This window comes from Orycteropus afer, unplaced genomic scaffold, assembly GCF_000298275.1.
Source record: "Orycteropus afer afer isolate SDZICR_OR568_19922 unplaced genomic scaffold, OryAfe1.0 scaffold00009, whole genome shotgun sequence".
In the NCBI taxonomy this organism is placed as follows: Eukaryota; Metazoa; Chordata; class Mammalia; order Tubulidentata; family Orycteropodidae; genus Orycteropus; species Orycteropus afer.
In genome coordinates this window covers 19,039,964-19,050,878 of record NW_006921596.1, presented here as the reverse complement: position 1 = coordinate 19,050,878, position 10,915 = coordinate 19,039,964, and the positions used below count along the sequence as shown (strand labels likewise).

Here is a 10,915-nt window from a genome sequence, read left to right as displayed (position 1 = left end):
TGCTGGGCAGAGGGACTACATATCCCAAGGCCAGGAACCCCTCATCCACCCCAGCTGGCACCACCCGTAGTAGTTAAGTTTGTGTGTCAACTTGGCTGGGCCTGGCTGAGTGGCTAGGCAGCTGGATGTAGACCATGATGAGACTGGTAATCAACTCCATGGTGGAATCTACTGGGAGCAGCTGAGTAGCTGCCTTAGGGACTGTGGTCTGCTTCCTATATATAAGGAGAAGCCTTGAAAAACGGTCTCTAGCTTATGGTACTCTTGAACCCTGCATGTAACTGTGTTGTTGTTCAGCAGCCTGCCATGCTCTGCTGACCTTGGGATTTACAATGGACTTGAATTAATGGCCTGCCATGTGGTTTGGTAACATCGGGACTGTGCCTTTTTTACTTGTCAGCCTTGGGCTTTTCAGTCTCAGCAGCCAGCAGCCGTCTGAGTGAAGAAAAGCCTCTAGCTTCTGTGGGCTGGGAGCAAGAGGCAGAGCTAAAGCCTAAGGTCGAGGGGCTTTCACCCAGCCCCTAGAGCCTGGACTTTGAACTCAGTTTAAAGCCTCCTAACTGTAAGAGAATAAACCTGTTTGTTAAGGCCATCCCATTTGTGGTGTATTCTTGTCAGAGCAGCACTAGGGAACCAAACACCATCCAAGCATGATAGGGAGTCTGGGGGTGGAGCTAGGAGGCTGGAGGATCCTGGAGGGGGAGGGCACATGAAGGGGAGGAGCATGGTGGCAGGGGCCAACGTCCACTCAGGTCCACTGATATCGGTGAATGTGTCCCAGCCCATGTGGACATGGAGCCAGTAGCCTTCTTGTTTCTGCTGTCCAACCCCTCATTTGTTAGCTGGAAACATTGAGGTCCCAAGAGGGGTGATGAGTGATAAGAACTGACAGAGGGAGTCTTTCTGCTCTGTTCATAGTCAGAAGAGGAAGGAGAAGAGGCTTCAAGGAGGAGGTGGGGAGAAGAGATTGAGGGGGAGGAGTGGGGGAGCTGGGGAAGGATGACTAGGTATTTAATACTGAGCCAATATTCAAATGTCTGGTTGCTCTAAAAGTGCATTTTGTAGTTTCTTTCCCCTCTTTCCTCTTCTTCCTCCCTCTCTCCTTCTCTCTTCCCTTTCTTCCTCTCTTTTATTGTTTTAATGAGGCAAAACACACACACCATAAAACAATGCATTCTGAAATGTACAACCCAGAGGCATTGAGTCCCTTCCCAGTGCTGTGCAGTCACGTCTGTCGAGCTCCAAAACATTTCCATCCCCACAAAGTAGTCCCAGACCCTTTGTTGTTGGGTGCTGTCAGTCAACTCCAACTCGACTCTAATTTTGTAGGACAGTGTGGAACTGCCCTGTTGGATTTGCTTGGCTGTCATCTTCACGGAAGCAGACTGCCAGGCTTCTCTTGCAGAGCCATTGGAGGGGTTCGACCTGCCAACCTTTCAGTTAGCAGCTAAGCACTTAACTGTTGTGCCACCGGGTCTCCTTCTGTATGTACCCTGTACACAGTCTCTTATTTTGAACTGAGATCCAATTTAGGTTCATGCATTCCATTTGGTTGTTACTTCTTTTCAGTCCACAATAGTTACCTTGCACATTTTTCATGGTATTGATTTTCTGAAGAGCCAAGGCCCTTGTCTTATAGAATGTCCTGACTTTTAATTTGTCTGTGTCTTTGTTATGTCATTTAATCTGTTCCTCTATTCCATGCATTTCCTGTAAACTGGAGAAAGATGTGAAGGCTCGGTTAGACCCAGGCTACACATTCTTGGCAAGGCTCTTCATGACTAATACTGTGTGGCTTACCTTGCATCGCATCAGGAGGCACATAAAGCCAGGTTGTCCCACTGTTCCTTGAACTGAAGGGATTGATGGAAATCACTAGACCTCACTTTGGTAGAGGTGTTATTCCCTTCATGATTTGCAAGTAACCTGTGGGATGAAGTCTTGGCACTCTGCAATACGCACATAGGCAGGATTTTGACAGACAAAGGGAAAACCTTAACTGATGTGGAAAACACAGGAAATGGGGAGTGAGCCGGTGCCATTGGCTCCAAGGAAGGAGTGGGCAGGGAGACTGCAGTTGGACCGAACTGCAGAGAGCCTTGAAACTAGCGTGAGGACGCTGATGAGGGGCAGAGAGAGCTGGAGAGCTCTTAGCTGGGGAGTAACTAGAGCAATAATTAGCACAACAAGCATTACTGCGCGGCAGAAAGGAGGATTTCTGCCAGTGGGTTCCAGAAGGAAAGAGACGCTGCTATGAAGGGAGTGGTGGGGATGAGGCCCCCATACAGCCTGGAGAGGAGGCAGCCTATGCTGTTCTTGGGGAACTGGAGGGATTCCCCCAGGCCCAGAAGCAGAACAGAAACGGCCGTGGTGAGTGGGGGGGGCCGGGATGGTGGAGGAGATAGGGAGCGGTCTTGAGTCCTGCTCCTGGGCTGCCATCTCCAAGGCTCCTGGAGGACAACCTTGCCTAGCTCTTCCCTGCCTCCCCCAACTCTGCCTGTGGTGGTTATGTTGTGTGTCAACACGGCTGGGCCAGGTTGAGTGGCTGGGCAGCTGGTGGTAGTATTCCCCATGATGAGACTGGCAGTCAACTCCATGGTGGGATCTACCACAAGCAGCTGAGTAGCTGCCTTTGCGATGTGGTCTGCTTCCCGTATATAAGAAGCTTTGAGAATGGTCTCTAGCCTTTGGCACGCTTGGACCCTGCATGTAGCTGTGTCGTTGTTCAGCAGTCTGCTATGCTCTGCCAACCTTGGGACTTACAATGGACTTAAGTTAATGGCCTGCCATGTGGTTTGGTAATATCGGGACTGTGCATTTTTACTTGTCAACTTTGGGTTTTTCAGCCTCAGCAGCCAGCAGCTGTCTGAGTGAAGAAACGCCTCTAGCTTCAGTGGGCTGGGAGCAAGAGGCACCCCAAGGTTGAGGGGCTTTCACTCAGGCCCTAGAGCCTGGCGCTTTGAACTTGGACTTAAGGCTTCCAAATTATAAGAATAAACTCCTGTTTGTTAAGGCCATCCCATTTGTGGTATATTTGTCAGAGCGGCACTAGGTAGCCAGAACACTGCCCAACTTAACTTTTCTGACCAATAAGGAGAGCTGTCCACATAGCTTTGGCATTTCCTTTGTCTGTGCACATACCTGGCCATAATTTCTTATCTCATCAGACCCTTACAGTTTCCTGCCCCCTGCCCACATTCACAGAGGGAGAGATGAGGCTCAGAAAAGGAAAGCAACATGCTCTGGAAGCTCCGCTGGTGAGTGGCAGAGACGGATTCATTCCTTGTCTGCCCTTCCTGGTGCTTCCCTCAGGCCCCTAGACAAGTGCTCTGGGTATCGGGAGCTACTGCCCTGGGAACTGCAGTGGTTGCCAGATCTGAAGCGGAACAAAAGCCACGTGGGACAAGACGTCCTTTGAATGGTTGTTTACACTGAGGAAATAATGAAAATACTCCAAAGGCAGAGAGCTTCTTGTTTTGTTGTTTGGGGAGTGTGAACTGTGTTTGGGTACTCCAGGAAAACGGAGAACTAGGGAGCTCAGGGGAGCCAGGGTCACCCAGCACCAGAACTAGGTGCTTTCCAAACCCACTTCCTCTTCCTTCTGGACACACAGCTGCCGATATTCCCTAGATCCCTTGCAGGCAGGTGTGGCCATGTGATTGAATTCTGCTAAGGGCCCATGGGTAGATGTGATGAGCACCTTTTCCTGGCCTGGCATGTAAAACTCTCCCATAGTTTTCCATTTTCTTTCCTTATCTGCTGGATGAATGGATCAGAGCTGAGGGTCTAGAGAAGAGCCAAGCCATAAGAGAGAAGGAAGCTGGGTTCCTGAATGACCATATGGAAGGTCACCAGGAATGCCTGCTCAGACTTCACATGAGAAGGAATAAGTCTCTACTGAGTTGAGCCACTGAAATTCTGGAATTCTTTGTTGCGGGAAGTAGCCTTTCCTGACTACTACTGACTACTACACTATCTTCTTCTGCCCAGTGACTATCCTTAAAGACAAAAGGTTGAGGCTGGGTTTTGAGTGAATGAATGAATGAATACAGGCATGAATAAAATCTGCTTCAGGCTCTAGACTTCCTAGTTTCCTCAGATTCTCCAGACAGCTACTACCAAGAAGGGAATTTTGGGATGTCTGAGCTTCCTGCTGACACCTGGGCAACTACCTCTCAGGTTCTGGTCCCCCCAGGATGACCTTAGGAGAATCACCTGCCATCTCAGTGTCAACAGCTGGTCCCCCCTTGGGAGGGAGGGAACAATGGTATCTCCGGCTACTTCACAGGAACAACAAATAGATGCCAAGGAACCAAAGCAAGGTTTTCAGAATTTATTTTCCAGAAGGTCTGAGGGGCAAGGGCAGGACAGAGCCCTGAAGAGGAGGGGGACCTCGGGACACATGAGGGCCTGTTTGTGGCACTTCCAGTGCCCATGGTAGGCAGATAACCCTGGGCTTCAGGGGGACACAGACCCTGGAAGACACTGAGCTTTGTGACTGGCCAAGTGTCACTTCCTGTCCTTGATCTAAGCTCCACAACCGCCCTGAAGGTGAGTATTGCCATCCTTATTGTTAGGGAGAATCAGGCACACACCAACCACATGCTGAGCACAGCTCCCGCACCATGCTGAGCTGCCCAGGTGTCCTCGGAGGGCAGCAAGCACGGGCACAGCTTATTTATCTGAGGACCCTGCTGAGGACCCAGGGAGGTGAAGGTGAGTCCCAAACCCCCACCCTTAGCTTGGCCCAAGTCACCCTGAGGACAACCTCCATCCAGGTCTCCTCCACTTAACTCACCCACACACTGACACATAGCAGGCTACCACGATGGGCTGCCTCCCAGGGCCGGGAAAGTGCCACTTTTGTTCCCTTCTGTCACAGTTCCTAAAATTCTCCCATTCATCCCTTTGTCCTCTTTTCATATACAAATATATCTAGAGCTTATAACAGTAAGCCAAGGGTAGTCATTCACATCATAGCATGAATTTGATTACCAGTTCTTTGGGGAAGGAGGAAGGGAAAGTGGAGTATGGGTACCCTGAATGGGGCAGGCTCGGATGTTGGCAGTTGGGGGAGCAGTAAAAGCCTGAGATAAGTAAGAAGGGTATCTTTACAAGAAGGTAAAACAGGCAAGAAAGGGGAATTTGGGCAGGTTTGGGGCTTCACAGTTGACCTAAGTGGTCCCTCTCCAGGTCACCTAGAGTTTGGATTTGGGGAGGGGATAGGAAGGAACGTTACTTTTATTGATTGATTCTACAGCCACCTGCTGAGCTCTGACTCTGAGCCAGGCCCTGTGCTCTGTGCTGGAGGCTGGGAGAGAAGAGTCACTTGGAAGTGAACACTGGTCCAGCAAGCAGGGCTGGAGGACCAGCCCCTGAGTCCTGAGGATTCTGGGCAGACTGTGATCAGGGCAGAGGGCCAGGAGAAGTCTGAAAAACGAAAATTGATTACTGGATGCTTGAGTAGAGCAATGCCTTGGAGGGCTGGTGGGGTTGGGTATGTGAAGGAGATGGGAAGGACATTTTGGGTGTCAGTAATAGATCATGCAAAGGCCCCAAGCTGGAAATGTATGGCATGGGTTTGGAGAACAGGGAGCCCAACATGCGTGAAGGGAAGAGGGTCAAGGCTGGAGACAGGGAGGAGACCCAGAGGGCCAGGCTGCCAGGCTCAGGAGCTCTGACTTTAGCCTAGGAAAGTGGAGAGTCACAGAAGGGTTTGGGGCAGAGAAGTGACTGACCGGAATTATGGGTCCTCTCTGGCTGCTGTGGGGCAGAGAGTGGGCTGGAAGGGTTAGAAGAGATGTGGGGAGGGGCAGTGCAGGGGCCTGACTGAGGGTGGTGGCCATGGAGATGGAGATCAGAGAATGCAGAGACCTTGGTACGGTCTTGGGTGTTGGGAAGCAGCTGTCATGGTGGGGAGTCTGGGTGCCATGAGCCTTCCTGGAGCGCCAAGGCCATGGTCATAGGGCTCTCCTCATTAGCGTAGCTTCTGGAGAAACCTCTTCACCCAGGCCTGCCTGGGATCGGCACAGATCTCCCGGTCCTTGAGGGTTAACAGGCTGGAAGGAGACACCGGGGCAACAGAGCAGCAGCTTTAACACACACCATGGATGCCACTCACCCCCCTGAGAGCTTAGCATTGAGAAGCACCTGTTGTGTGAGGTTCAGCCTTCATGAGGCACCTGCTGTATTCAAAGTGCATTTCTCAATGCGTGGAGGGGTCAGTGAGCAGTAAAAACTTCCCAGACCCTCAGTCCCTTCCTTGAGTGCCAGGTCAAGCTATAGAACAGAATTCCCAATAGTCTAAAAATAATCCCTGACATTGTCTTGGTAGAGGAAGTATTGGGTAATATCCAAGAGTATGGGCTTTTGAGGCAGCCTATCTGAGTTCAAATCCTAGCACTGCCACTTGCTAGCTGTGTAATTTGGGGCAAGTCACTTAACTTCTCGGAGCCTCAGTTTCCATATCTGTAAAACGGAGATCATAATCATAGTTCAAACTCAGGGTCTGATGAGTTGATGTATCTCTATCACCATATTTATATGTCGAACTACTCAGGATAGCACACAGCACACAGTAGGTGCTATATGATTATGCCAGGAGCTGGCCTGAGCTCTTTACGTGGATTTCCTTCATGAATTCTTATAGCAACCCTATGAGACTACTGTTCTATCCATTTTACAGAGAAGTAAACTGAAGGCTAAAGAGATCAAGCAATTTACCCCTGCACAGCAGCTGATAAAATCTGACTGTACCACGCACACTGTCAACCTGAATTCTCTGGGAGCAGCGCCTTTGCAGGTACCTCTCAGAGGCTGGAAGCACAGAGAGTTGGAACACTGGCTCAGGGTCACATAGCAAGTCACAGGCTAAGGCTGCTTTCCTGGCCCAAGCAGCAGCAAGCACGTGGCTAGGCCCTTATGCTGTGCCTCAGTCTTGCTGACTCAAAACCCTGTCCAGAAGGCCTGGGGACGCCTGGCTCTCTTGCCCCACAGACAACCAACAAAGAGAAGAAGAAAGGCAGTGAGGCTGAGCTCGGCCACATAAGCAGCCTTTCCCAGCCACAGTGTGATACTGGGCAGCATTCAGCCCCTCTCTGGACCTCAATCTCCCCACTTGTCAAGCCACATTGTTTCTAGAGTCTCTTTCAGTTCAAAATCCAGTGATCACATGTTCCATCTTATATGGAGCACTTACTATGTGCCAGGCATTGAGCTCTACACTTTCCAGTTACTGTTCCTGTGCCGTCTGATCAAGGAGCCCCAGACCCTCTCTGCACCTGTTTCCTCACCTGTGCAAAGGGATGGTAACAATACCAGCTGCAGAGGGTTGTTTCAAAGATGACCTGAATTAATATCAATAAAGTGCTTACAACATGGCCTGCCACTTAGCAAGTACACTCTACATGTTTGGGATAAATGAGAATAAATGAAGCTTGTTACTCTCAATACACAGATGGGAAAACTGAGGCTGAGTTGAAGTGACGTGAGCCCTGGGAGGGCTTCAGCTTTAGCCCTTTTTGTAACTCACCTGCAGAGCCCTCTCTGAGAGATGGAATCAGCAGCGAGAAGGAAGATGAGAAGATGATGGAAGCCAAAGGAGGTGGAGACCTGGAGTCTCCAAACTCAAATACCACTAGGGCCTGATGGCTAGGTCTGAGGGGTTGGCGAAGTAGCCAGAGGGGCTGCTGCAGAAAGGGAGTCCCCAGCTGGGGACAGAGGCATGTTTAGGTCTCAGACCAGGAAAAAAAGAAGCAAAGGAGCAAAGAGAACAGGAAGGAACTGGAGCCTCAGGTTAGGCTCTGAACAAGGACCCCAGAGCCCTGCGTCCAGCCTGGGTGACCTTGAGAAAGTCATTTCCCTTGTCTGCATTTGTTCTTTGTCTATAACATAGCAGTGATCATACCTCCTCATAGGGTTGTAGTGAAGATTAAACAAGTTAACCCAGGTTACGTGCTCAGCTCAGTGCCTGATGCACAGGAGTTAGCTCTGAATATTCTTCTAGTATAAAGAGTCACCTCCAACAACTCCCAGGGGTTGGGGAGGACTCCCGATGCTTTTGATGTATCTCTGCTTACTAAGAAGCAGTAGGCACTTTGCCGATTACCTGCACTGACTCAGGCACCCTGTTCACTCAGCTCTACACCCCCAGAACCTGGCCCATCGCCTGGCACATAGCAGGTGCTAGATAATATTTGTTGAATGACCACATTATGTTTATTCTTAGTACGCCCAAGCCAAGGCTGAACCATACACTCCAGGCAAGCCCTGAAAGTGGGCGTCTAGATTCCAGGCTGTATTCCTCCCTAGGTCTACCTCCCAACACACCTGTACCTGGGCCACCCTGGGCCACACGTGCCAGGCCCTCCAAGGCCCTGATTCCCCCAGCTCCCTACTCACACCACGCCAGGCTTCCGGCAGGAATCTGAGGTCCAGAAGAAATATTTCACCACACGCAGGGGCAGGGGGTGACGGATGTAGTCCCTGCAGCAGATGCTGTCCTCCACATTGGCACCATAGGGGCCTAGGGGAAGGGAGATGTTAAAGATTCACAAACTGGGGCACAGAGGTCACCTGAGGTCCCAACCCCTGACCCTGGTGCTCTCCAAGTACTAGGAAAGGCATGCAGCTTCTATTTTCATGAAGAAGGTTGGTACCCAGAACATTCTGAGTCGTCAAAGACACCACACTCGGGGCCTCTGAGAAGCCACAAAGGTCCCAATGTCTACACTCTGGATGGTCAAATCAAGGGGAAGGGACTCAGATCAACTGACGTTAATGATGCCCTGAGCTTCTAGGTGGGACTCAGAGACTCTGGACGGATGGAGAATTAGAACCTTGCTATTCAAAGGGAGATGGGCGGTCCATGGACAGCAGCATGAGCATCACCTGGGAACTTGTCCTTAACCCCAGACCTGCGGAATCAGGTGCACATTTAAATCAGATCCCTACGAGATTTGTAACACACTAAGGTTTGAGAAGCCCTGCTTCAGATCACATCTACTATGACCCCCTTCGCTGTGCAAATGGCTAAGCTGAGGTCCAGAGAGGGGAAGAACTGGCCCAAGGTCACAAGACCACAGCAGAGTTGGGACCAAGGCTCAGGTAGAGTGCAGTCACACAGTCCTGGATTTGAATCCTGTTCTGCCCTGGGCAAGTCATTTAACATCTCTAAAGCCCAATTTCCAGCTCTCACCAAGGATGTAATAATAGTACCTATTTTATGAGATCTTTAATGCAGAGGAAGCTTTCAGGAAACTCAGTAAATGTGAGCCATTATTGTCATGTTGGCCTGACTCCAGTCCAATGCTCTTTCTCCTACCCAACACAGGGCAAGAGAGTTAACACTGGGATAAAGAGAAGGCAGGACTCAGTGTTTAGGGAAAGTTCTGAAGCAAAAATGGGGTGGGGGGCAGGACCAGCTTTCCATGGGAGGATCCCCTACCCTAGTTCCTGCCTTTCCCCTTTCCAGCTGACCCCTCGCAGTGGCTCCTATCCACATCTCAACTATCCTATACTCAAGTTCTCTGGGGCTGGGATTCCTCAGGCTGTACCCACCACAACCCCCCTGCTCAGCTGAAATAAATCCTAAACTCCAAGCCTTCAAGACACTCATTTAATAGATGAGTCAACTGAGGCCCAAGACCACAAATCAGGGGCCGATGGGAGTCTTCTGCTCTCAATCCATGCTCCGTCCACTGCGTGAGGGAGCCAGCCCTTGGCCTCTGCAGGGAGCCTCCCTCTCCCAGGCCTCACCTGCCTCTGTGCCTTGAAGCATCACAGCAAGAAGGACGAGGGCCGCTAAGAATGAGGTCTGCAGGTTAGCCATGCTCCTGTCTTGTGTGTCCCAGCCCAGATGTCTGCAGTCACCAGAGGACAGAAAGTTCTGCTATATAAGCTCTGGCTACACCCACAAGTCTCAGACAATCTTAGTCACCGGTGAGCCCAGAATCTTTGACATTCAAATGTGAAAGGAGAACTCTTGCTTCCTCCAAACTGGAGGAAATTCTCTGTGGCCAGGAACCACTCAGAGGGGACCCCCAACCTGCCCTCCTTGAAAAACCCCCCACAGCAGGGTCCTTTGGAGGCTCATGCTCCCAGGGTCTCATCGTAGGATAGCCTTGGTCATAACACTGGATATCTCTGTGTCTCAGTTTCCCCATTTGGGAATGGAGGAGATGCTTTCACCAACCTATTTATCTCAGAGATGGTTTATAAATGAAGTGAGAATGTGCACAGGAGGTAACAGCCCCAAATCTCCATCTGGAATTGAAACTGAGCTTGTACCCTTGATGACCTTCATCATTGATCTCTCTTCAAAGGCATAGGCCCACACACTACTTGAGTTGCTCTCTTTGTTCCATCACCAGCCTCTTCTGGGGGTTCTCACAAAGCCTCAACTTCAGCAGTTGGTGTTCCACTCAACACTTTGCAAAGAGCTTCCTTCTGTTCACCTTCCTTCTGTTACCACTAGGCTCCTCCTCACCCACCCCTTTTCAATCTATCACCAAGTCTCACTGATTATACTTCCTAAATCTTTCATCTCTGTCCCCTCCTTTCCATCCCCATTGCTCCTGTCCAGTCAAGCCACATCTGTCTCAGGCCACATGTTGGCCCCTCCCATTCCCTCTCTAACTGCAGCAGCCAGAGTGAGTTGTCCAGACTCAAAGCTGCAAGTGCCTCCCCCCTGCTTCAAACCCTGCCGTGGCTCCCATTGACACAAAGGCCAAGCCCAGGCTCCTAACTAGCTTTCAAGGACCCCTTTCCAGATATGCACCTCCTGATTTTACCACCCCCTCAAACCAGACCACACTCTTCACAGTTCCTCAAAAATATCGGCTGGTCCATCTGTGGCCATAAATGTCCTTTCCAACTCTCTACCTCATAAACTCCTACTTATGCGTCAAAGCCATTT

General features: G+C 50.5%; 1 protein-coding gene across 1 annotated transcript; it reads right to left on the bottom strand.

Annotated features, from left to right (window-relative positions):
- Positions 1-5,977: 5,977 nt before the first annotated feature.
- On the bottom strand, positions 5,978-9,829 carry CCL22 (C-C motif chemokine ligand 22). The gene is made up of 3 exons (XM_007948015.1): positions 9,757-9,829; positions 8,401-8,524; positions 5,978-6,059 (listed from the first exon to the last, which is right to left on the bottom strand). Exons 1-3 carry the CDS (start codon positions 9,827-9,829, stop codon positions 5,978-5,980), a joined length of 279 nt encoding a protein of 92 aa, XP_007946206.1.
- Between the last annotated feature and the right edge of the window lie 1,086 nt (positions 9,830-10,915).